A 27,957-nucleotide genomic window follows, 5' to 3' on the forward strand; every position below is an offset into this window, starting at 1 on the left:
TTCAAGAGTTTGTTAACATTTAGAACTTAGACTATGATCTTATGTTTATTTCATTTGGTAACTTCTTTTATTCTCTTTACACTTGCCACTTATAATCTTAAAATTTATTTTTCTGTAGTTAATAAACTTGTTTAATGTTTTATCTCAGTGTGTCTTTGAGGGAAGTGTTAAGATAAACCGCTCAGTGACAAAAGCTAGTGCACATTCCTTCCACCTTGAGGGAAGGGCATACTGGATAATAATCTCCACTGGTCAGGCTTTATGACCAGGGTAGATGGTATGGTCCTGTGGTCGTGGGATGAGGAGCCAGCTGGAGTTTCTCTATTGTTGGTTCATGAGTGGCTGGAAAGCATTCATTGAACTAAGTTGGGTGCCTGACGCCACCTGCTGTCGGGTTGGGTGCCAAAAGGGTCTGGAGAGGCTGTCCGTGGATCACCTGCCAGACTGAGACGGAAGGCTCACCCTAAGCTAAATAGTTGATAAGAAAACTCAGCGGTTCCACAGCTCCTAGGCTGTATCCTAGGGGTTCTGCATACCATCACAGAGTACGACAGGAACCGCCAGCAGTGCCATGTGAAAGCAAGGAGCTGAGGCATACAGACCAGAAGGTCAAGGAGGCCAACAAGCAATCCTGTGCCGAACCACAGACCTGCTGCTTTTACAAAGAGCTGCATGTCATACTCAGTGGAGACCCTACCACATCCCCAACCACAGCACCGTGGATATCTCCAAGGAACCCAAGTCACAAGCTCCCACTGTGAACAGCGAGGTGGTTGTGGAGGAGGAGGAATAAGAGAGACAGGTGACTGGAGGATCCAGATCTTCAGCGAGCTAGGACCCAGTTTTGACTCCACCGCAGTCCATTCAGTCAAGCACAGGCGAGCCCAGTGCAAAGGAAGGAAACTAAGGAAAGATGTAGATTAATTTTCAATTACAGGGATGGTACCCCCAAAGCAGCAAGACACATCTTTTGTCTTTTCATGAATACACTCATGTTCAAATAGGCAGTAGTACAACCAAGAGAGAGAGGTGCTTTCTGCTTTTCATTCTCCTCTACAGTTAGGCAGGGAAGCCATGCAGAGCAGTTTGTTTATGAGTACAGAGATGTTCCTTAAATCCTCCTGAGAGATCTTAATGAAACTTCCATGGAGATACTCTGCAATCCTCTGCCGAAGGTTTCTGGGGTGGGCTGCCTTATTTCTACCGCAGAGGAAGAACACTTTCCAATGCCACTAAGCGATAACTTCAGCAGGCGCCACTGCAGTACATTGTCAAGCAGCATGTGGGCCCCAGCAGCTTTGGGATGCCAGCAGCAGCTGTGCTCTCTCTGCCTTTATTACCCTCAGGAATGAAACATCTGCTAAAATCACCACTGTCTGAGGGAAACAGTGCCAGTATTCAGGGCCATTGCCCCATTCTACTAGAATCATGAGCAATTCCCTCCTCATTTTCCCAGCCCCCGGCAGGCCACACTCATCATGGCTGGTGTCGTGCACGAACAATCCCAAGCAGAAGTAAGAATGTAATACTTAAAACTTTAGGTGAGCAAGGGGAATGAGTTCAGCATCCTTAATTTCGCTTTCTGTAGTGAATACACTGACAATGGTACCTCTGCTGTCATTGTGGCCTTCAAGGTCTCTCCTCAATACCTGCAGAATGCCTGAACCAGATAAGGAGGAGAGAGAAGAGGACTCAGGATGACATGTTCAGTGAGATCCTGCAAGCTAGTGCTTCATCTCACTGTGAGCACAGGGCCTGGAGGATGAACGTTGCAGACAGCCTGGAAAAGGAGAGAGTAAAAAGGAGAAAGGCCCAGGAGCCCCAGCATGAAAAGGAGTGGGAGATGCACCAAGGCATAATGGGATTTCTTAGGCAGTAAACACACATGCTCCAGACTCTGATGGACCTGCAGGTTCAACAATCCTGGGTTCGCCTCCCTCTTCAGCATATTGAGCGCTCAGTACTGGGACCTCTCTATACCCACCCCTCAACATTCCACATGGCCTCAGGGGTCACTGCACTACCCCTACCACCCAGGGGATATTAAAGACAATCACAGCACCACATACACTGACCTGTGAAAGCCACGGCTGATTTATGCATCGCTGAAATGGACATTAATGTTCTTTTCCCTTCATAAATTTTGTTCTCTTAATTTATTCAATTTTAATATATGTGTTTTAAAATTGCCCTTTTCTGCACTGATTATATTACAGAATAAAATTCTATTTGGAATATAATTTATATTTATTAGTTCACAACATACGCTGCCAAGTGCTCAGCAGTTCTGAAATAAACCAATTACCTGCATTGTGTCACACAATTCATAGGATCAGTCACAAAATTAATAGATGCATTGATAATTTTATATTCCTACATGTACAGCAATTGCCTCATGATTCCTACCAAGCTACAAAAGAGCAGGTCCAGACAGAGCACACTACAACACCATACACTATTCTGGCTCTGGCTTACTGTTAAAACAGTCTTTCCTGGGCTGCATAACTCGGCTTTGAACGCTCCTAATAGCCCTTGTATCTGGCTGTTCAAATTCAGCAGACAGCGCCTGCACCTCTGCCCTCCATCCTGGCAGAAACCTTTCCCCCTTTGCTTCACAGATATCATGCAGGACACAGCAGGCAGCTATAACCATTCAGTTACTTTTCTCAACGAGGTCCAATCTTGCGAGTAAACAATGCCAACGACTCTTCAAATGACCAAAAGCATATTCAACTGTCATTCTATACCTCCTGAGCTGGTAGTTGAATTGTTCCTCGGTGCTGTCCAGATGGCCGGCTGATAGGACATTCCAGGTGCAATCCAGACCAGTGAGGGTGCTGCCCTACGACCATGGGTGCCTCACAATGCTTTGCTGCTGTAGCTCACATCTGAGCCACTCACAAACAGCCTGCCAGCAAGCAGGTAACACCCTGAGTATCTGTGTATAGCTGCAGCCTGCCAGCCACACATCAGTCACACTCTGGCTTCCACCAGCCTTGGTGTTATTACTTTTAGGGTGACCCCACCATGCTCCTAGTCCCGAATTTTCTCAAAAAAAAGTGTGTTCTGCACCATCCAGCCCTCTCCTGGACAGTCCAGATATATTAGGTCCATTGCCTCGCAATGAAGATCAGCAAACAAGTCTGCTACCTTAAATGAAGTTATCCAAACAATTCACAACACTGGATTAGTTTTAATTAAAAAAGAAAAAAGTGTCTTTCACTTCAAGGAGATAGGTTTTAAGTGAGTACAAATATTAGGCATTAAAGTCAGAAATGATTACAAGAGAAATAAAGATAAAATGCTTTCTGAACTTAACAAACTAGACTTCATTCATGGTGAAGTCCCTCACCACACATTTCCAGTAATATTGCAGACCAAACTCTCAGGCCAGGATCTGCTCCCAAAGTCCAACGGCTGTTTCTTTTGTCTTCTTAGGTTAAAGGAGAAAGATGGACAGAAAGCTATAACTTGGGGGTGTTTTTGCCCCTCACTTTTATAATCCAGTCCTCCTTTGAGATACATTTTCCTGAAGGTTAACCCTCAAAGCAAAATTTATTCAAAACAGTAAAGAAAGCAACATGGTGTCTGGTAGTGAAGAGGAAGCATGCTCTTCTTCTAACCGCTGTTCGCTGAAATGCAGATTTTCCTTGTCCTCGGTCTTCCTGCTCTTGCTGTTTGAAGACCCTGTTTACAAGTTATGTGTAAATTGAGGTAATCATACACTCCTGCGTTTAACACCTGCCCGACCAGTGCTGCCCAATCAGGGTTACTTGGGTTTGAACATATGCCACCAATATAATTCAGGGGGAATTCATAACTTTACATATAATGTTGCTATGTGCATTTCAACCTGATATGACTGATCAGCAAGTTATACTTCAGAATGATACTTCAGAAAGCATATTTTGTACAAAGCTTATTACAATAGCATGTAGGGTGTGAATACAGAGGTGCATTTGGTCACAGCTGGTGCACGACTTCATGAGCCAGAGGAGGAAGGGGCAAGCTAAGTCCCCTCAGGGTCGCTACTGGCATTTCATCATTCCCAATGGTAATCTGCTGGTTGGGAAAGAAAGTCCCTACTTGTAGCTTTCCAAACAGTCCTGTGTTCTTAAAGATGTGACTCTCATGCACCTTCCCTGGCCAGCCCACACTGATGTTGGTAAAGTGTTCTCAGTAATCCACCAATGCTTACATAACCATAGAATAGTATCCCTTCCTGTTGATGTACTCTGTGGCAAGGTAGTCAAGTGCCAAAATAGGGATATGCGTGCCGTCTATCACTCCACCACAATTTGGGAGCCCCATTGTTACAAATCTATCCACTGAGCACATTGTCTGAGTCACAGTCCTCGGTAGTAGGAAACAATTCATGGCCCTGCACACTTGCATAACAACGCCCCTGTGGTGAATTTCCCAACTCCAAATTGATTCTTGCCTGTCTGGTAGCAATCTGGCATAGCAAGTTTCCACAGTGCAATCAACACTCATTTCTCCAGTGTCAGTGCAGCTCTCCTTTTGATGTCCCTGAGCTGGAAAACTGGGGTGAGCTCAGCACACAGATCCAGGAATGTAGCCTTGTGCATTCAAAAGTTCTGCAGCCACAGCTCATAATTCCAAACCTGCATTATGATTTGATTGTTTCTCAGTGCTTGTTTCTCAGGCTCAGAAGTGGCATTCCACCTCCATTGTTGCTTTGTGAACACCATCAACAACCTTGAATTGGTCTTCGGTCCCACAGCAATCTATCTTCCAAGGAATCGTCATGTTCCCCACTCATTCAGTTCTTCTTGCAGCTCTGCAAATACTCCAAGATTGTGCGACTTGTGCTCGGCAACACTCAGGAAAATAGTGCAGAGGTGTACAGGCTCTATGCTTCTCAGAGATGACAGAGTGAAGAGGCCTGCAGAGGTTTGTGGGATTTTAAAAAAAGGGCATGAAAATTATGGGACACACATAACATTATGGGATGGAAACAGCTGCAAACTGGATGTTGACCCCATGCTCCCAATAACCCTTGAGTAACTTGTTTTGGCCCCATCATGAATTGCCAAAACATCACAAAAGGCAGTGCGCTGGACAGTGCCAAGTTGCACAGTGGTGCACTGCACTCTGAATCGATATAATCCCTCCTGGCATGCATCGCCATGGTGCCCCACCAACACAAGAAGCCAAGCATGCATGGACACAAACAACACACTAACTGCAGCAGGTGTATACCGACGTAACTTGAATTGTCATAAGTTTGCAGTGTAGACCTAGCCTCAGTCTACTATTCCCGACAAGCTTATTCCTTGAGATGGAATATGGGGAAGCTTTTAAAAACATTTCTATGCTCAATTTGCTCAGAAGTTTCATGATTGGCAGAGCTTCCTATATTGTCCACCTGTCTTCATCAGAGTGGCTGAGATGCAGAAACATTGCTTCCACTGAACCTTAGGTCAATTTCAACTCAACTGGGATTCACATCACGAATACAACAACTAGAATTTCACGTGAACTTGTGCCATGGTCGCCAGGACAGGTATAAAAATATTTTGTTAATTTCTTTGTTAAGAAGCAGTATCTTCTTCAGCATGAGTCAGCCAAAAATTTCCATAGCAGAACTCCGAATGCTAATCACAAAGTGCCCATTGGCTGGGTGTCCACTGTGCAGCCCAAGACATTCATGACTTGAACTTTCAACATTTCTACTGCTTCCTGAAGGCAATCATACTCAGCTGCCAGACTCAATAGCTCTTTTTTTGGAAACTGGACAATCCTTGTGTAACTTGCATGGACACCCATAAAGACACATCCTTCATTCTGACAGAACAATTTTCCTTTTTGGCAAAGCTACTAGCAAAGCTACTATGCATACAGGACTTACCAGAAACACAGCTTCTATAGCTCTAACCACCATGAAAAGGATATGCGCCCAGTATTAGAATAGTATGAGGGGCTGGAAAAGATGTCAATTAGGTGAAAACAGAACAAAAACCGAACTTTGCTCCAATAATCTAAAACTAATGATGCTCAGTATTTGGACTAGTCATAGCTATAAAATATCCATATCATACATCCTCACAGGGATAAAAAGGGAAAAAAAAGTCTGCACAGGAATTTTAACTGCAAGAACATTAATCCCAGAAGAACAGCTTTTTCCATTGGCTTCCTGTTATATACAAAAATGGGATACTTGATCTAATTATTATCATAGACTGTGATAAACAAGTTTACTGGATGCAATTTGTGCGCCTCTACATATAAACCTTCACTGTCAGCCTTGTAGACCAGTATTAAAATGCAGTGCTGGGTTAACTATTGTGTGAAATTGCATTCTTCAGAATTTCAAATCCATGGAAAAGTCAGTTACTTACTTTGTAACTGTTGTTCTTCGAGACGTGTTGCTCGTGTCCATTCCATTGTAGGTGCACGTGTGCCCTGTGCACGGTTACCGGAAAACTCTTCCCCTTAGCAGATCCCATAGGGCCAGCTTCGGCGCCCCCTGGAGTCCCACGCAAGGTGCAGTATATCAGGCGCTGCCAGCCCTATGCCCCCTCAGTTCCTTCTTGCCATCAACTCTGACAGCGGGGACAGAAGGCGGGTCATGAAATGAACATGAGCAACACATCATGAAGAACAACAGTTACAAGGTAAGTAACCGTTTTTTCTTCTTTGATTGCTTGCTCATGTCTGTTCCATTGGAGGTGACTTGCAAGTAATACCTACCGAATCTGGCGTCATCCCTAGCCTATTGTACAATAGCATAGTGGGATGTACAGGTACGAACCGACAACCACGTAGCAGCTTTGCATATGTCCTGCATACACACCCGTGCCAAGAATGCTGCAGAAGACACCTGCGCTCTGGTGGAGTGAGCTGTGACATTGCCTGGGAGCAGAACCTTCACCTGCTCAGAGCAGAAGCGTATGCAGGCGGTTATCCAGGAGGAGATTTGTTGCAATGAGACAAGTAAGCCTTTCATCCTTCCGGACACCGTGATGAATAGCTGCGTGGACTTACGAAATGACTGCGTCCTCTCCAAGTAGAAAACCAGGGCTCTGTGTACATCCAGCATATGCCATCTCCTTTCCTTTTCAGAAGAGTCCAGCTTTGGGAAAAACACTGGCAGGAAAATGTCCTGGCTGGTGTGGAATTGTGAAAGCACCTTGGGCAAGAAGGCCGGGTGAGGCCTCAGCTGGACCTTATCCTTATAAAAAAGTCATATAAGGCGGCTCCAAGGTGAGTGCCCTGATTTTCAGACACCCTCCTAGTTACTAGGATGGCCACCTTCCATAACAGTAGCAGAAGTGGGCAAGTTGCCCCCGTGAGTCTAGAGAGGACCAAATTCATGTCTCAGGGGGGTATGGGATCCCTGACCTGTGGGTAGAGTTTTTCTGTGCCCTTCAGAAATCTCGCTGCCATGGTGTGAGAAAAAACTGATCTCCCGTGAATCGGGGAATGGAAGGCTGAGATGGCAACCAGATGCACTTTTAGTGAGGCAGTACCTAGACCCTGAAGCTTGAGGTGCAACAGGTAGTCTAGAACCACCCGGATCAGCGCCTGGTGGTGCCTAATCTGCCGTGCTGCGGCCCAGCAAGTCAACCTCTTCCACTTGGCCAAATATAATGACCTCGTGGAGGGCTTCCTGCTACTCATTAGTACAGTTTGCACTTGAGACGAGTAAGCTTGTTCCTCCAAGCTCAGCCATTCAGTCTCCACGCTGTCAGATGGCGGGACTCCAGGTCCGGGTGCAGAAGGTGCCCCAGGCCTTTGGTTTTATGATTCATTTTTGACCAAACTCCTAGGAAAGTAACAAATAGGATACTGCCCTTCCAAAAGTTCCCAGTTAAACATTTAACAAAAATGTGGAACACCAATAGCATCTGCTGCCATCCTTTGATGAGAAACATACAGTAAATGCCACCTCGGCTCACTTCACAAAATGCTCTCTAGTCTTCATGAGCAGAGGGGGAACACAGTGCATCCAATTCTAATCTGTTTAGCTGTTGTTTAAATAGTAAAAATCCCCTCTGAGCTAAAATCTGGCAGTGGGATCCAAGGCTGGGAAAAATTTGACTATTTTGAACAAAAGGTTTAGATACTTTTTCTTTAAATACACATGGCGTCTACAATAAGGAGAGATGTGTTTTGAAGACAGACATTACTGTTAATATGGAGTGAATATAGCACACTAGCGAATTAGTTGAAAAAGATACCAATACTATCATTACTGTGAATAAAGACATGAGTTTCCTAAAGGAATAGGCTTATTATGTCAGTCCAAGATCATTGGCAGATGTGAGCTATATGCTCCAATCCTCGTCATTGGGCTTCAAAACTATATGGAGGTGAGTTGAAGTACAGTTAATTTTCACATATCTTGGGTAGCTCTGACTGGGACACTACAATCTTAACAGAAGACCAAAAGTGATTCAATTTAAATTGGCTCACACAGCAGCATCCATTTCCACAGAGCTCATTATGGCACAAGGTACAACTGCTAGGTGACCAATTCTGCTGTAACATTTATTTTTTTTAGATTATGTCCCTGTGTCAGGTTTAAACACAAGGTTTATAATTCACTGGGGTGTCAAGGTCTTTGGAACTGTAGGCAATGCATGTACCAATTGTGACGGGGCCAGCCCTGACGGCTACAGGAGGGTGCTGGAAGGCATATATATCAGCCCCAGGCTTAGCAAATCTTTGTTCCCTGGGTGATCCTGCTGCGGCCACTCCAGGGCAATTAGGCCAATCAGGCCAGCTGCGGCCACTCCAGGACAATTAGGCCAGCTGGGGCCAATCAAGGAACTTGCCCCAGCAGTTAAAAGCCTCCCAGTCAGGCAGATGGGGGCAGCTGAGAGGGAGTGGAGTAGAGCTGCTACAAGGCGTGGAGTCAGTAGAGGAGCGGAGCGGAGCGGAGCGGAGCTGCTGCAAGGTGTGGAGACCGGAGGAGAGCTTGAAGGAGAGCCACAAGCCGGGGGGGCTACAGAAGAGCGACCCAGGGAAGGTAGTAGCCCCTTGGACTAAACTGTTTGAGGCTACTCCTCGCAGGGTCCCTGGGTCGGGGCCCGGGGCAGAGGGTGGGACCGGGCCCCCCCTCCCCCTGCTCCCACCCAGCTGCACCACCGGCATAGCTGTAAGGAGCGCAGACCCACGGGGCAAAACAGGCCCGCCTTGCCACAACTGGTGTCAGAAGTGGGATTTTGTGCGCAGCGGCTAGAGAGAGAAGAGGGAGAGAAAAAAAAAAAAAAAAAAAAAAAAAAACCCCGTCCATAATGGAGGACGTAGTCAAGGCCCTCATACAAGCCACGGCGGCCCAGCAAGAGGCCACCAGGGCTCAGATAGCCTCCCAGCAGGAATCAATGCGGCTCCAGCAAGAGACTAACCAGTTGCTGATCAGCCAGGCTAACCAGGACCGGGCCCTCTTGCGAGAAGTGGTGACCCACCTGAAGACCTTGACCTCCCACAGTCCTGGGCCAGAGGGGATGCGAACACTACGGGCCACCAGCTATTTGCAGAAGATGACTGCGGAGGATGATGTGGAGGCATACCTCCTCACCTTTGAGAGGGTCGCCACCCGTGAGGCTTGGCCCCAGGCCCAGTGGGCTGGTATCCTCGCCCCCTTTTTGCAGGGAGAAGCCCAAAAGGCCTATTATGACCTGCCCGCAGTAGCTGCAGCAGACTATCACCAGTTAAAAACAGAGATCCTGGCTCGGGCGGGAGTAACAATGGCTGTGCGGGCCCAGAGATACCACAGCTGGAGGTACCAGGAAGACAAGGCCCCGCGATCACAACTATTTGACCTTGCCCATCTCGCACAGAAGTGGCTGCAGCCAGAGATCCACCGGCCAGAGAAGGTCCTTGAGATTCTCGTCATTGACCGGTACATGAGGGGACTACCGCCGGACCTCCGCGCCTGGGTAGGCCAGAATGACCCATCTTCCTACGATGAACTAGTTGCTCTAGTAGAGAGACGGGTACCGGCCAGGGGTCTTATCCGACCCACCAGAGAGGACTTACCCCGGATCAAAAGGCCTACCCCAGTTCCTGGGATCCGGACACCCGAGAATCCGGGGAAGACTGGGCGGAAGATGAGGGAAATGGAGGGCCCTCTGGAGGCTACCAAAGGACAGGGAGATATGGGCAGAGAGTATAGGGTCAGACCCCTTAGCCCAAAGGATAAAGGTGTACCTAGGGCCTCCTACCGATGCTATGCATGTGGGGAGTGGGGACACATAGCTGCCCAATGCCCCAATTTGGAGGAACCCATGCAATGTAACCTGGGGACCTGGGCAGACTCCTGCAGTCTAATCCACCTGGTGGGGGTCGCCCTAACCCCACATAGGTATACGAGGCCCGTGAAGTTAAACGGAGTTAAGACCCTGGCCCTGGTAGACTCCGGGAGCGCCATTACGCTCATTTCTGGGAAATTTGTAAAGCGCAGCCAATTGACACAGGCTAAACGCACAGGAGTAACTTGCGTTCATGGGGCCGTTAGTTACTACCCAACTGTCCCAGTGGATATCGAAGTTCCGGGAGGTGTCACCAGGGTGACAGCAGGAGTAGTTCCTAGGCTTCCATATCCGGTACTTATAGGAAGAGATTTCCCAGGGTTTGGAACCCTACTTCCCCTGGAGGGGTCAGGGGAAGGGGAGGGCCTTGAAGCTAATGGACTGGCCTCCCTAGATGGCCACCCCCCGATGTTCTCAGAGATGGCTGAGGATCTGTTCCCGGCCCCAGGGAAGGGCCGAAAGACCAGGGCGGAAAGGAGGGCAGCCAAGGCACTGGGTACAAGGATCTTGGCCCAGGGTTTGAAGCCAGCCATGGTGGGCAGGCAGACACGGGCCGCAGCTAGAGAAGCTGCCCTGAGAGAGGAAGGGCCCGAAACGGACCCCGAACCAGATCACACCAGACCAGAAGCAGAGGTGGAAATGGGTCCCTTGGATCTTGAACAACCCGGATCGGCACGAGGGAACTTTGGCCGAGACCAGGCTGAAGACCCAAGGTACGTCAATGCCAGAAAAGACGTGGCAGAGGTAGACGGAGTGCCTGTGGAGGGGAAAACTTGGGGTCCAGGGCCGTATTTCATGCTAAAGGGGGATTTACTGTATCGAGCTACAGAAGTAAATGGAGAGAAGGTGCTCCAGCTCCTGGTGCCCCAGAAACACCAAAAAGCTGTGCTGAGCTTGGCCCACAGCCATCTCTTTGGAGGGCACTTGGGGGTAGAGAAAACACTGGCCCGAATCTTAAGGAGGTTCTTTTGGCCGGGCATACATGAGGAGGTTCGGCGCTACTGTGCCACATGCCCGGAATGCCAGCTACACAGCCCCCAGCCTCACTTACGGGCCCCTTTAGTGCCCCTCCCCATCATTGAAATCCCATTTGAAAGGATTGCCATGGATCTAGTGGGTCCCTTGGAGAAAACAACTCGAGGCCACCAACACATACTTGTAGTCCTCGACTACGCCACCAGGTACCCGGAAGCTGTCCCCTTGCGGAATACCACCTCGAAGGTAATTGCGAATGAACTAGTGAAGATTTTTGCCCTGGTGGGGCTACCCAAGGAGATATTAACGGACCAAGGTACCCCATTCATGTCAAAACTGATGAAAGACTTGTGTACTCTCCTACATGTGCGGGCCCTACGGACTTCCGTCTACCACCCTCAGACAGACGGCCTTGTAGAAAGGTTCAATAGGACCCTCAAAGCCATGATAAAGAAGGTGGTAAGCCGAGATGGGAAGGACTGGGACGCCTTGCTGCCGTACCTCATGTTTGCCATTCGGGAGGTTCCTCAGGCCTCCACAGGGTTCTCCCCCTTTGAATTACTATACGGACGTCACCCCCAGGGAATCCTGGACGTAGCCAGGGAAATATGGGAGGAGGAGCCCACACCAGGGAAGAGCGTGGTTGATCATGTGCTCCAGATGAGGGACCGGATAGCCCGAGTCACCCCCATTGTACGAGAACATTTGGAAAAAGCTCAGCGGGCCCAGCAGGTCCACTATAACCGTCAAGCCACAGTGCGACGATTTCATCCAGGGGACCAGGTAATGATACTAGTCCCCACCGCTGAAAGCAAGTTGTTGGCCCAGTGGCAGGGGCCCTATGAAGTGGTTGAGCCTGTGGGGGAGACAAACTATAAGGTACGACAACCAGGGCATCGCAAACAAGAACAGATTTATCACATCAACTTATTAAAACCCTGGAAGGCTCGGGAAGTATGTGTGGCCTTAACCCAGGACGTAGAACCCCTTGAACAAGTGAAGATATCCCCGGACCTAACACCAAACCAGAAGGCTGAGGCGACCGAAGTGGTAGCCCGGAACCGGGATGTCTTCACAACTAAGCCAGGACGAACAACGGAGATTGTTCACCCCATTATCACAAACCCCGGAGCCAGGGTTACGATGAGGCCCTACCGAATACCCGAGGCCAAGAGAGAGGAAATTAGGGCCGAAGTCAGGGAAAATGTTGGAGCTGGGGATCATAGAAGAATCCCATAGTCAGTGGTCTAGCCCAATCGTGCTAGTGCCTAAACCTGATGGCACGACGAGGTTCTGTAATGACTTTCGCAGGCTCAATGAGGTTTCTCAGTTTGATGCATACCCCATGCCCCGAATAGATGAGCTCGTGGATCGATTGGGCAAGGCTCGGTTCTTAACTACCCTTGACCTGACCAAGGGATATTGGCAGGTCCCTCTAGCCGAAGAGGCAAAGGAAAAGACCGCGTTCTCTACACCAGATGGGTTGTTCCAGTACTCTGTCCTCCCCTTCGGACTACATGGGGCCCCAGCTACCTTCCAGCGTCTAATGGATAAGCTGCTGCGCCCCCATGCCAACTATGCAGCCGCATATTTGGACGACATAGTCATTCACACCCCAGACTGGGAAACCCACCTGAGGAAGGTAGAAGGGGTATTGAACACCCTGAGGCAGGCCGGCCTCACCGCCAATCCCACCAAATGTGCCATAGGTCTAGCTGAGGCTCGGTACCTCGGATACATCGTAGGGAGGGGTGTGGTGAGACCCCAACTAAATAAGCTAGAGGCTATCCAGAATTGGCCCCGGCCTAACCGGAAGAAGCAGGTCCGAGCATTTTTAGGTGTGGTGGGGTATTACCGGCGATTCATCCCGCATTTCGCCTCCAGAGCCAGCCCCCTGACGGACCTGATAAAAGCCCGGGGCCCAGAGATGGTACGATGGACCACTGCAGCCGAAGAGGCCTTTACAGACTTGCGGACGGCCCTCTGCAGTGACCCCATACTCCTCGCCCCGGACTTTACAAAAGAATTCATCCTACAGACTGATGCCTCTGAGGTGGGCTTGGGTGCGGTCCTCTCGCAGATGGCGGACGACGAGGAACACCCTGTATTGTACCTCAGCAGGAAACTCCTCCCTAGGGAACAGCGGTACGCAGTTGTAGAACGGGAGTGCCTCGCAGTCAAGTAGGCTATGGAAGCGCTCCGCTATTACCTGCTGGGGCGCCACTTTACCCTTGTGACTGATCACGCTCCCCTCCAGTGGATGCACCGGAACAGGGAGAAAAATGCACGGGTTACGAGGTGGTTCTTGTCCCTGCAACCTTTCCGATTCACCATACAACACCGGGCAGGCAATCACCATGGGAATGCCGATGGCCTGTCCCGCGTACACTGTATGACGTCCCAAGTTGCCCAACCCGGTGGGTTTGAGCAGGGGGGGAGGATGTGTGACGGGGCCAGCCCTGACGGCTACAGGAGGGTGCTGGAAGGCATATATATCAGCCCCAGGCTTAGCAAATCTTTGTTCCCTGGGTGATCCTGCTGCGGCCACTCCAGGGCAATTAGGCCAATCAGGCCAGCTGCGGCCACTCCAGGACAATTAGGCCAGCTGGGACCAATCAAGGAACTTGCCCCAGCAGTTAAAAGCCTCCCAGTCAGGCAGATGGGGGCAGCTGAGAGGGAGTGGAGTAGAGCTGCTACAAGGCGTGGAGTCAGTAGAGGAGCGGAGCGGAGCGGAGCGGAGCTGCTGCAAGGTGTGGAGACCGGAGGAGAGCTTGAAGGAGAGCCACAAGCCGGGGGGCTACAGAAGAGCGACCCAGGGAAGGTAGTAGCCCCTTGGACTAAACTGTTTGAGGCTACTCCTCGCAGGGTCCCTGGGTCGGGGCCCGGGGCAGAGGGTGGGACCGGGCCCCCCCCCCCCTGCTCCCACCCAGCTGCACCACCGGCATAGCTGTAAGGAGCGCAGACCCACGGGGCAAAACAGGCCCGCCTTGCCACACAATATTTAGGGAAAAAAGTAAGTGCGGGATAGAAAAAAGAACAACCTTAAGTGAGGTGGTGAGATTCCAGGATTTTGCTGACGAGGGTGCAGCCCTAAGATTATTTTAACAATAATGTAGGTTAATACATGCATACCTGTCCCCTCCATGGGTCTGATCATCGGCTGCGATTCATAGCAAAGGTCTCTCTCATCCATCGCCCAAGTCTCGTTGCGATCCAGAAATTCTTTGTAGGACATTTTGTCACCCATCATCTCTCCTGGGGATACTGAAATGTGAAGAGAAAGCAGCAACACTTACCAGTAAATCACTAGACTGAATTACTTTCGCATATATGGTTAATGTATGCTGAGTGGCAGAACTTTTGCTAAGGCTGACAGCACACATGATTTTTCAATGAAATCAGACCTGTAAGTGTGCCACAGTTCTACAATTTTAATGAAGTTTTTAAAGAGAAATGGAGGAAGGAATGGGATTTGAAGAAGCTTGATAAAATCAAGAATAGAGTATTTATAAATCACAAGATGTTCAGATGCCTTTAAATGCTGAGAAATGAGTGCCAGCAGCACACCCAACCCTTTAGGGTGTATCTTCACCAGAAAATTACATCAAGTTAGAACATAATTTGGAGGAGTCAGGTTAACTAAGACATCCCTCATCTGTGATTCATTTTTTTCTGGGAAAGACTAGTTCAGAGGAGCCTGGCAATGCTGCTGACCTCCCAGCCACAGCTGCACACTCTTAAATATTTATCTAGCAAAACACAAAGAAAGTGCATGAGCATCATTTTGATGGTCACTTGTCCCTGCTGGGTTTGTGTGCACATCTCCAGTAACTACAACTGTAGCCATTTCAGTTCAATTTATAATCACCTCAGAAAGAAAAACTAAAGCAGCAGAGACCCGTCCATCAGTAAGTGCTGGGGCAGAGGAAAGCACTGGGGCCTAGTGAACTCAGATTCTGCACGTAAATAAAATGTGTCAATATTTAAAGCATTTCAGAGCCAGATAGAGCCTACTGGGCTCCTGCAAGGTTTAACTGACACCAAACATTACAAATGTTGCCAACACGTGATTGTACTGCACATCTCTCAGTATTTGGTTGTTTTGTGAAAGCCCAAGTATCTGCAGTTGTTTGAATGTGTAAGAATGTCAGCTTTCATTTTTTTTAAAAATTGCTAGCTGTCATGTTTCCAGAGCCCTCCTCTTTCCCCCCCAACCTAAAGACATGACCTGAGTGCATCCAAAAGGCACCAAAAGGTAAATAAAAATTCCAAATTCATGAGATCTTACAGATGCTACTAGCATCCTAAAGCAGTTCTGAGTTTGGCAAGAGTGGGGTTTTCTGTCAGTAAATCTTAGCTATTATACTGCTAACTGACTGAATTTGATATGGTTCACTTCAGCAAGGAGGGTGTACAAGCTTCCCAGGCCAGGCTTTAAGACAGCACTACTTCCTGCGTGCAAAGGATAAAAGTGTGCATGTGTGCACTGAGGCAAAATGTGGAGGGAACAAAACTGCTGTGTGTGTGGGGAAGGGTGGGAGGGAAATCAATGCAGCTAATGTTGAAAGAGAAAATGCTCTCAGACTGGATGATAGGCAAGCAAAATGACAATTTAACAGCAATATTTTACTGAAACCGACAATGATAATTAAGGTTTGTAAAGTGCTTTGAAGATGTAAAAGTGCTATTATAAATGTGAAGAGACACCATTATTCACCATGATTTGCCATGTACAGTAGCAAGGGATTTAATGAACACCTCTATAAGCTCCTCCGGACAGGAACACGACAGTCTTTTGTCTGCCTATAAAGCATCCTATGAAATAATAAGAGGATGTAAATGTTTACACCAATGTGAGGAAATGAACTAAGGAAAATTTGATGAGAATTTCCCCTATGGAAATTTCCCCTCAACTTGGTCCTGATCCAAAAGTCCATTAAGTCTCATTGACCCCAATGGGCTTTGAGCACGCTCTAAATGCTTTAGAAAAAACTTTTAGTATTAGAGCTAGCTATAGTTGCTGTTTATAGCAACTATTGCCTTAATAGACCTATTGCATCAGAAGAAAACCCAGAACTTTATGGAACTGGCAGGTAAGCAAGAGGCAATAACTTTAATTTTTTATTTTGAGATGTATTTGTAAATAGTAGAGTGATTACGTCTGCGCCTTTAAATAAAGGGAAGGGGAACTTCCCTGGAATGTAGTTTTATTTGCTTTACATAACATAAGTATCTAGTTCCTATATAGTACTTCTCATCAGTAGATCTCAAATCACTTTGCAAGAGAGGCAAGTAGCATTACCCCCATTTTAGAAATGGCGAAGCTGAGGCAAAGGGGTGACGTGCCTTGTCCAAATTCACCCAGCAGGTCAGTGGCAGAGCCAGGAATGGAACCCAGGTCTTCTCAGTCTCAATCCAGTGCTCTATCCATTAGGAAACACTGCCTCCCCTACAGAGAGCTGTTTTATTTAAGCTGTGGTGAACTGTGTGTGATTACCACTGGCACATAACTTACAATGTGAGTGGGCCAAGAACGAAGACAAAAATTTATATTACATATATTCTGTTACTTACCAATGTTGAAGTCAACTTTAAAAAAAAAACCTTCCAGTTCACCATCATCAGTTCACCCTTTTAAAAACTTTGCTATTCTAGGCAAACGTTCGGTACATTAAAATGGACTGAAATTATATAACTGAGGGCTAAAAGTTGAGATTCCTTAGGCTCATTTGATTCATTTCAATGCAGGATACTTGCCCAGACAGATAACATTTAACAGGTGACGGTATTGTTCCATCGGGCTTTGAATAAAAACGGCCTTAAGAGAAAAAACAATGAAAGTTCTGTAGCACTTTAAAGACTAACAGATTTAATTTCAGCAGGTATATTTCTACCAACTGCATCCGAGGAAGTGAGCTGAAGCTCACAAAAGCTTATACCTGCTGAAATCAAAAGAGGTGCAGGTCAATAACAAACCTGAAGCAAACCAATGAAGTAATAAAGTGTTCTCACACCAGTTGAAAACCCATACGTAACATGGATTGATACCATAATCCTGTCTGGAATTAAAACTAAAAATACCAGATTGATGGGAAAATGCCACATATTGCATATATTTACAAACAAGCTGCTTCTGAAGACAGAAATATGGATCCTACGTAAGCAGCACTGTCCCTGAGCTGAGCCTGCTGTAGGTCCCAGTGATTGCAAATGTTTACTAAGGCTACAGACCAGACAGTGTTGATTTGTTTATTTTATCATGTTTCTGCAGAGATCAGCGTGGCCACGTAAACCAATTGAAAAGTTAATCCATATAAAAACAGCACTTCTGGCAACCTACAGCATGGAGGCTTCCAGTGTGCAGAGCCTGCTGCGCTCATACATTCATATAAAGAATTGTACCCACTATGCTGTACGGTACCAAACAGCAAACTTTCAGCAAGGAGTGCTTTTGAGTAGAGGATTACCATGATAAAGCCTGCTCACTGCAGGAGAACCTAATCTCGCTAGGTCACTGATCAGATATTTAACTCTAGGTTAAACATCTTCAATATTAAGGAGTTTACAGAAATGAGCTGCACCTGCCAGTACCAAATCAAGCCTGAGGATAAAAGAGAGGGTTTTCAAAACTTAGAGCAGTCAACATTTTGATTTTATGTCCAGAAGGGTGGCTGAGTGGCGTCCTACTGAACAGCTACACTTCAAAATGTTGCTTTGTGGCTCTACCAAGCACTGGGACTTTAAGAACTTTGCATTTATCAACATAGGAACCGAAGTCCTTAAAAACGCTTATCTACATTTGCCTAAATTTTCTTAGTAATTTCTTCCATGTTTGCTAGTCTACTGTATATTTCTGTCACAGGTCACATATGGCAAAGTGTGTCATCTAGTAGTCTCTAAAGAGCATCAGAAGCTCTGAGTTATTCCTTGATCGGACAATGACTCGTGTTGTTTGGCAAGTAATACAAGGCCTGATACTGTAAAATGCTAGGCGCTGAATACCCTCAACTCTCATTGACTTCAAAGTGAACTGAAGGCACTCAGCATCTTGCAGGATTATGCCGTCAACCTTTCAGTGCTTCAGTTTTCCCATCTGTAAAATTGGATAATATTGACCTACCTCTCTGGGATGTCATGAAGTGAAACATTTTTAAAGTGTTTTGAGATCCTTATTTGAAAGTGAAGCATGTTACAAGCCTCAGATACAGGCTTATGATTTGCTTAATACCCAAAACTGAGAAGGAAAAGAAGGGATGAAGGGCTGGATGGCGAAAGATTAAACATATTGCACCTGACTTCATGCCCTTATACAAACTCCTACCTCTCCAGTACTAAAGCTCAAAACTAAATGGTCCTAGATGAATCAAGTGTACGGTCTTCTGTCAATACTTAATAACCTCAGTGGGTGAGCATTTATAGAGCAAAATCAGAGTTGTCAGTCTCTGCTCCAGAAGTCGTCCAAGACCAGCTGAGCTGCCATGGGTCTAGACTGATGTCATTAGTGGGGCAGCACAAGGAAATTTGCACTGAAGCAGCCAGGCTGCAATCCTAGGTGGCCTAAGGATATATGAATGGTTTAAGTTCCCATCACAGCCAGTCCTTGAAAGGGATGTCAACCAGGAAGGAATATTTATTATAATTGAAAGAAATTATTCCATGAGCAATTTGAAAGCACAATTGGCTTCTGTCACTTTCAATCCTGAAGAGTTTTATGTCTAAGAATAAGCCTGCCAATCACACTGAAATAGCAGCTAATAATTACATTTTCACTCACCTGAACACAAATTCTCAGTTTACTATTACTATCTGGTGTCTATAGAAAGGAGAGGGTGTATGAGTACATGTAGCAGTCCTTATACAATCACCATATTGGGTTATATCCCCTTCCCCTACCCCTTGGTAGTCTTATCTATTTAGCTTGTAAGATCTGCAGGACAGGCACCGTCTACTACTCTGTTTGTAGGTGACTAACTGGCACATTGGGGCCCTTGTTTTGATTAGTTCCTATATGCTACAATGAGCTAGTATATAAGAAGATTCTAGGAACGTCATTGTGTGTCACCTGAAGCCTAGAACAGTGTTTCTCAACCTTTTAAGTAGCAAGTATCCCCTAACTTATTAAAATTTTAATAAGTACCCAACACTCAATTTTCCCCGGGATTTTATATTTACAGACTAATGTGAGCCATACATTGGAAGAAGGGCTGAGTATATAAGGTCGTGATGTGACAGATGTCAGATCTAGTGAGGGCAGGGTTACCACCTTTACACCAGGGGTGCGCAACGCAAGTATGTACCTGGGGGAGAGGTGAAGTTGGCCAAAGCTAGGAGGCTTTGATGGCATGCCAGTGCTGGGGAATATAAAGCGCCGCGCCAAATTTTATGCCATAGATTTGAGAGGAGGAAGGGATGAGAGAAAGACAGGGAAGGAGGGCGAGAGAGAGGAAAAGAGGGTAACTGGTGAAATCTGGGGCTTTCATAGATGTCAATTTCACCACTCAGCTAGAGCAGTGAAATTGACAAGTTTTCTGGGCTCTGAGCTAGGGAAGGGGGCTGCCAACCAATCCAAGCTGGGGCAGAGGAGGCTTCTGCGCCGGCTGGGACCCAGGGATGTGGGCAGGCGGCTGCTGCCTGTCTTCAAGCTGAGGCGCTGGAAGCTGTCCCGTGGCTTAGAGCCAGAGTACAGGTGGCTGCCACCCAGCTGTGAGCCCAGCTTGCGAGATGCAGGAGGCTGCCACCAGGCTCCCATCTGGGAGCTGGGACCCAGCGGGAAGCGGGAGGCTGCTGCCCACCTCCCCAGAAGCTAGCGGCTGCTGCCCGTCTCCCAGCTGGGAGCTGTGACCAGGCAGGAAACAGGGGGCTGCCACTCACTTCCCAGCTGGGAGCTGGGACCAGGCGAGAAGCGGGCAGCTGCCGCACACCTTCCCCAAAAGCCAGAGGCGCCCGCTTCCCAGCTGGAAACTGTGACAGGGTGGGAAGTGAGCGGCTGCAGCCCGGCTTCCCCAGAAGTCGGCAGCTGCCACCTGCCTCCTCTTCACTCTGTTTTTCCCTGGGTACCCCCTGCCTGTGTCTCTCATACCCCCAGGGGTACGCGTACCACAGGTTGAGAAACTATGGTCTAGGATATCTGTTGAGTAAGTCTGAAGTTATGGAAGCAACTGTAAGTGTGCCTGAGAGCTCTTTTTGCTCAAAACATCACCAGGTTCAATTATCACTGGGATTCACGAACTGTTACCATCCAATTTTAAGTTCTTAGCCGTTTTCAGATTTATTTATTTATTTTTTAAACACAAATGATTTTATGAATTATACCCATGAGACAGCACAGGCTTTCAGCTATTCATTATAATCAGCTGTCTGGAAACAGAGGAGCTGAAATTTTAAGCTTAAGGGAAGAAAAGTTTTAAATTAAAGTGAAAGAAGGGATGGATCCTTACAATCTGAAGATTTCGTGACAGTTAAGAAAGAGGCAGTGCTGATGAAAAGTGGCCAAGAGGGCAAGTCCTCTCAGATGTTTTGTAAAGAAAAGCAATAACTAGGTAAAAAGGGAGGGTGTCCCAGGAATATGGAAATGAAAACGGTGTACTAACCTTATATTTCTGTCATTAGTCTAATAGCTGTAAACTAAGTTAAGATAAAGTTCTCAAACATACAGGAAAACCAATGTAAAGAGTCTGCATATTTGGGGTTGGGATATAAGGTGTATGAAAGATAGTTAGATACTACAGATAAAGTATCAGAAATACCTAGGTTAAATCCACAGTAAATGGAGGTCTCTGAGTATATTGCCTCCTTAATTCCAGACTCTTGGAACCGTGTGCTCAGACAAAACCCTCAAAACATTAAAAGCAGTTATCCTGCAGAGAGATTGCATGTGCTAAACATGACCTGCTTGGCACTTAACAGCCGCCAAAGAGAGACATGACTGCTGCTACTTCATTCTCTTCGGTTTCCATTTGCCTGTCCACAACAGACTCCAAAGGAATACTGCCACCAAAGCACTGATCCATGGAAGAACAGTATTTTGGGAACTGCAGTTACTGATAAGTAATCAGGCTTATTACATTCAATTGCCTCCAGCATTCTTCAGGAAATACGCACTTGCACTAGTGAGCAGCTGAATAGCTGAGTAAGTTGGTTATACAGGGACTCCAAACGTTGCCCTAATAAAGCAGGCACCTGATCTAACCTCTGCATCTAGACAGTATTGATTGGTGAAAGTAGGCACTGGGCTTTCCCATGGCTGCTCTACAGATTTTAGCAACAAGAATTCTATGAAGGGGAGTTTCAGATGTTGCTGAGGATGAAGACCACACTATCAAATCTGGCTGAGGGCACTGCAACCAAAAAGTCAGTTTTACAGGTAAGAAGCGAATACAACCCCCCAAGGCCAATCAAATGGGCGAGAATGTTAAGGACCAAAATAAAGTTCTCAAGAAGCTGCAAGGAATTTTTGATGGAACTAACAATTCAGAAGTCATTTCAGCAAAGGTTTACTAAAAAGAATGTGATCTCCATTATGTCCTGCATTGCTAAAAAAGCAGATGTCACTCAGTTAAGATCCAACCAGTAAGAAATGACAGCCTCCCACAACCTGGCAAAATATGAAAGTGAACCCAAATCAGAAACACTTCCACTTAAATGCAACTTTAAAAAGTCAAAGAATTGGGATTTCAGAATGAAACATCCTATATTGCCAGGATACCTGACTATCAAAGTCCAACGTACATGTTGTCATTTTACGTATTAATATAGCTGCCATTACTGTACCAGGGTAGATAAAAACCAATCAGATTTTTTATTCAAATCAGATTTTATTTAAATTCATTAGTTTAAATAAATTAAATTGAAACTGACGGGCTATATTAATGCCTAAACTTATTATAATCCATTGAAATCATTTACATAAAATACAAAAATAGCATTAAGCAGTAGGAAAAAGAAAGGAAGTCCAAATGCAAAAAACAGGGTTACTTACCAGTAACTGTTGTTCTTCGAGATGTGTTGCTCAGATCCATTCCAATATAGGTGAGTGTGCGCCCCGTGCACTGGTTCCTGGAACTTTTTTCCCCTTAGCAAGCCCCGTAGGGTCGGCTTTCTGCCGACTCCGACAGCGGGGACGTTGGGTGGGTGTGGAATGGATATGAGCATCACATCTCGAAGAACAACAGTTACCGTTAAGTAACCCTGTTTTCTACTTCGAGTGATTGCTCATATCCATTCCAATATAGGTGATTAAATAGCCATACCTTGGAGGTGGGTAGGAGTCATCGGCGAGCTGCTCTCATCAGCACGGCCCTGCCGAAGCTCGCGTCCTCTCTCGCCTGCTGCATGATGGCGTAGTGGGACGTGAAAGTGTGGACCGACGACAAGGTAGCTGCTCTGCAGATATCCTGCAGGGGCACTCGTTCCAGGAAGGCCGCCAATGAGGCCTGGGCTCTGGTTGAGTGCGCCGAAACAGCTCCGGGAAGCGGCACCTTCGCCTGCTCATAGCAGGTCCTGATGCAGGCAATGATCCAGGCGGACATGCGTTGGGTAGAGACAGGTGAGCCCTTCATCCAGTCCGCCATGGCCACAAACAGCTGCGTCAACTTCCGGAATGGCCGTGTCCGCTCGATGTAGTAGGCCAGGGCTCGTCTCACGTCCAGTGAGTGCCATCTCTGCTCGTCCTCCGAACCGTGCGGTTTACGAAAGAACACTAGGAGGAAGATATCCTGGTTATAATGGAACTGGGACACCACCCTAGGCAGAAAGGCCATGTGGGGTCTCAGCCGTACCTTGTCTTTATAAAAGACGGTGTAGGGGGGCTCCAAGGTTAAAGCTCTTATCTTGGAGACCCTCCTAGCCTCTTCATCTTCAAGAGCAGTGTCGGGAGGGAGGAGACCGGTGCTGCACCATCATGGTAGGTTTCCCTTTTGACAGCACCTGGGGTCTCGGTGCTGTGGTTATGCTTGCCTCCAGTGCCACTAATGCCAGTTCCCGCATGGCAGGGGATGTGGATACCGGGAGTGATGAAACTCCGACTGCCTCAAGTGCTTCTGGCATGGATGGTAGTGTCAGGGCTGATGGCTCTCTCTCGGTGGAGAGTCCAACGGAGCTGGACTCGACAATCTCTTCCTGGGGCCAGAGTCAACGGCTCCCTGCAGGCAGCTGGTGTCTCTGAGTGGCCCAGCCACATTCTGACGGCTCTTGGTGACCAGTGGACTCTGGGGTTGGGGACACCCCCAGTCCGTCTTCCTCTCCTTCTTTCTCAGCACCAGTGATGGGGAGGCATGCCGAGAGTCCTGTGGAGGAACAGGTTTCCTCTGCACTGGAGATAACTGATGGTGCCGAGAGTCCTGGGACACACAAGAGGAACCCTTCCTCAGTGCCAGAGAGATCAAACTATGCTGCCTTTCTCTCAGGGAAGCCAGAGCACTTCTCACTGAGGTTGAAGTGCTCAGGACTGAGTCGGTATGGCTTGGCTCCAAGGGGGGATGGAGAGTTGCCTCCATGAGGATGAATTTTAGTCACTGATTCCTGTCCTTCTTGGTGCAGGGCCTGAATCCCTTGCAGATTCTGCAACACTCCCACACATAGGATTCCCCAAAACACATAAGGCAGCTAGAATGGGGATCACTGATAGGCTTATGGCATAATGCACACAGCTTAAACCCTGGAGACCAAGGCATGCCCTGGTGCTGGGGAAAGGTTAACCCCAGTAAGTGGGGTTCTCTAATCTAACTAACTACTAAACTAGAAACTGAAACTTAACCATGACAAATAACTATAGACAAGTAGAGAAACAAGAGTCCACTAAGAGAAGTACTTGGAAGGCAAGGACGAGCTGAAGTTCCAGCGATGGTCATGGGTGGTAAGAAGGAAGTGAGAGGGCAGCAGGAACCTATGCACTGGCACTATGAGGGCGTGACTCCAGGGGGCACCAGAGCCAACCCAACAGATACCATAGAGGGAAAAACTTTCTGGTAGCGGCGCTCAGAGCAAGCACACACCTATGTTGGAATGCACATGAGCAAGCACTTGAAGAAGAATCTCCATTTGCACATACTCAGTACAGACTTGTTAAAGTTTGGCTGCTAAATTCTCAGATTCTGTGCGCACTGAATCTTGTTCCAGCCCGCATAGCTCCTATATGTAACTGGACTGCACTTGTGCCATCACCACAGAGTGACTAAGCATGTTCCATCCTGGGGCCGCAGGGGCAGGCGGAGCAGGACTTCCCCTGCAATTACTGTTCTGGGCCACTGTGGTAGTGAGCAACAGAACAGACAGCAGGGAAATTCTCTCTTCTGTGTTCTCAATGCTCTCCTTGCTGGCACCCAGGCAGTAAGGAGAAAAAGGAAGCAACTTGACTCAAATTGAGGGGTGAGGAAGGTACACATTGAGAGAGGTAGTTGGAGGAGCCAGAGGAGAGTGGGGGGAGCAAAGACGAAGACAGGAGCAGGGAGCATGTAGGGGGTATACAGGCACAAATGGGGGGCAAGGTTAGGAACAGAGGGAGAACAGGGAGAGAAGGGAATATAAAATATTAGAGCAACACTCCCTTCCATAACCTGAAATTGAAGCCAGATATTCTACATTTCTCTGCTCTTAGCAAACAATGGTGAAATCCACTGGCAAAGCATGTGCCGGATCCCCCTCAAGGCCCTGACTCACATATTCAGCCTTCTGCTGCTACCAGTTACTCAGTTAGCTTATGTAGTAGAGGTCTATGCTGTGAATGTAATGTCCAAACCTGCTGATAAGTGGGGGTCAGTATGGTCCTATGGATGGAATTTGTTTTTGAATTTGCTTTTTATTTAAATTAGGAAATGACAATAAAACAATTACATTAAACAAATATTAAGGTCACAAAGTCAAACATGCAAAAATTAGGAAAAGCCAGAATTAAGGCTGCCTCTGTAATGCATTATGGTGCAGTCTTTAATTACATGATCATATACTATTTTTTCCATAATTTTTTTTTCTAATTGTATGTTCCTCATTTTCTGGGTGCCCAGTGTGAGACATTTGCAGAAATGCTGGATATCTACAAATGAAATGAAGTCAACAGGAGTTGGGCTTTGAACATATGTGTTATAAAAATTCTAAGTACTCAAACAAATTAGGACCTCTGGTGTTTTAAATTGGTCACCCAGAGCTAGTGGACACAGACAATTTTGCGTTTAATCTCTCTGTGCCTCAATTCCTCAACTGTAAAATGGGAATGCCACCACCTAATCTCAGAGGGATTTTGTGAAGGTAAATTCATTAATGTCTGTAAAGCACTCAGATACTATGATGAGAGCTCCATTGAAATAACCAGGAAAAAAAATTAATTTTGTATTCAGTGTGGGATTTGTATGGTGTGTTTTAAAGAAATACCGAATAACTATCTATCCACTTAACGAAGCAGGGGACCTGTGAAAAAATATAGTATGATCATGAAATTAAAGACTGTATCACAATGCATTTGCATAAAAGGGCTGAATTAAGGTTGCCCAGGCAATCTGGCATTTTGTAACTTTTGAGTGCTTGACTTTTTTTTAATGTAGTTTTTTATGTAGCCTATAAATAGATTAATGCTGCCACTTTTTGTGCTAAATACATACCCTTCTTTTTTTCTCATTCTTCAGAAGCAGTATCTTCCTTAAGCAATGCTTTTTCTACAATCAACAAGCTTAAACAAAAGCCTGGGAAAGATGTATTGTACTGCCTTGCTGTTCAACCAGCAAAATTATCTCCTAAACTTGCATTTTCTGTGGGGGAAAATTAGACGCTCAGAAAGCAAGTCATTTGGTATCTGCATTTCAAGTTTGAACAAAGAAGATGTGTTGTCAGTAAGCTCTGGGATGCAAAGTAAAGCTATAGTTCAGCTTTCACCATGTATTAACTTTTCCAGGCTCCTGTATTTAAAGCCCCATGCAGCTACGATATCAGTCAGATTCAGACATTGCCCATGAGCTTGACAGACAGACAACTGGCAATTACATACAGAACCACATATGCATGCAGTGCTCTGCAAAAATCACACATTCCACTATATGCCCAACCTATATTCCTAAATATGCTTTCTTGATTGTTATGCGTTTGTTTTCTCTCACACACTATTCTAAAATCATCTCTCTCTCTGGAAAACAGAGAAAGAGAGAAAATGTCACTGTGCACCAGCTGTGAGAGGGCAAAAAGCTAGTACCAAATAGGTGGTACAGGCCCCGATCAGTTTCTGATTCTAGGAGGAAACAAACAGCAATTAGTGTTCTGAGCTGAGTCACTGAACAGCCGTTTCTGAGCTAAAACTCTTCATATGTGACCAAGGTACCTGACCCGTGAGAGACCACCTGCTTATGGATAGATTTTACTTTTTTTTTTTTTTTTTAATTTATAACAAAGGCACTTCAAGTCCTATTTTTATAGTAAAGACTCTTTAGGTTTGTTTCCAAAATTGTTGCCATATGCACAAGTGAGGGCTCAGTGAGTGAAAAAGCTCTACTTAAGGACCATCCTTCTACCCCTAATAGCCCCACTGTATCAGAGCAACATTTTAACTGAATTTTAATAGGGACACAGACAAATTCATCAAAAAAGGTTCCTTACCAGTGTTATTATACATCAGCTTAGTGTATTCAATCTGAAATTTAAATATCTGGTTTTACACTACACTCTTCAAACCTGCAAAACCAAAGAGCATGGTTTTGTTGTGCATTTCACAGAGTTTGAACAATATAACTAGTGTACTAAAAAGTGAAAAATTAAAACACAAGGCTTCGTAGGATGGGTCAGAGCTTGAGCCAAGGCAGCAGTTAACAACTAACTGCTAAGGCAGCCAACAACTAACAACAATTAGAAGAGTCTATTTATTGTTTTACCTTTCCCAATGCCGCTGAGTTTTTTGTAGCCATTGAAAAATGTGCTTCAACCCAAGAAGAAAGAAAATTTTTAAAAATTGTACTGATAGTGTACGTATAAAAACTAACAACCTAACAGTATATGAGCCCAACATGATATGCCTAGATCTTAACAGGATACGTATAGCTACGAGTGGGGAGTGCCTACATACTATGATAACAGGCTCCCTAAAGAGGTATTGTGCATTTTTAAGTCAGTTGAAATACTCCAGTTGGTTTCTATGGGCATTAAATCAAGCTTTAAGTAAAGAGTCCTTATGAAACTCTGAATTTACAAAAGGGTGCTTTCATTGCAAATAGGTCATCATGCAAAAACCTGAAGCAAATACTCACTAGCAACCATACACCCTACAAGAAGGCCAATCCAGGAACCTATCCCTGCAACAGACCCCGTTGCCAGCTCTGCCCACACATCGACTCTAGTGACACCATCACTGGTCCTAACCACATCAGCCACATGCACATCTACTAACGTAATATATGCCATCATGTGCCAGGAATGCCCCTCTGCCATGTACATTGGCCAAACTGGACTGTCACTATGCAAAATAATAAATGGACACAAATCAGACAAAAAATAACAACATCCATAAACCAGTTGGACAGCACTTCAATCTCCCAGGACACTCTGTGGCTGACTTGAAAGTTGCCATACTTCTACAAAAAAACTTCAAAAACAGACTTCAAAGAGAAACGGCTGAGCTTGAAATCATCTGCAAACTTGACACAATCAATCAAACTGAGTCTGAATCAGGACTTGGAATGGTTCTCTCATTACAAGAAGTAATTGCCACCGATCACACATTCTCACCTTC

General features: G+C 46.3%; 1 protein-coding gene across 8 annotated transcripts in view; it reads right to left on the reverse strand.

The window, feature by feature from the left end:
- Window positions 1-27,957, reverse strand: part of MAP4 (microtubule associated protein 4) — a 259,798-nt gene that overhangs the window by 90,507 nt on the left and 141,334 nt on the right. For all 8 annotated transcript variants that reach the window (XM_067544516.1, XM_067544519.1, XM_067544515.1 and 5 more), the window contains one exon: window positions 14,388-14,519. In XM_067544516.1, the coding sequence (XP_067400617.1) occupies window positions 14,388-14,519 (132 nt within the window). The remainder of the gene's footprint in view (window positions 1-14,387; window positions 14,520-27,957) is intronic.

This window comes from Emydura macquarii, unplaced genomic scaffold (genome assembly GCF_026122565.2).
Source record: "Emydura macquarii macquarii isolate MOO-44397 ecotype Brisbane River unplaced genomic scaffold, CSIRO-AGI_Emac_v2 contig_973, whole genome shotgun sequence".
In the NCBI taxonomy this organism is placed as follows: domain Eukaryota; kingdom Metazoa; phylum Chordata; order Testudines; family Chelidae; genus Emydura; species Emydura macquarii.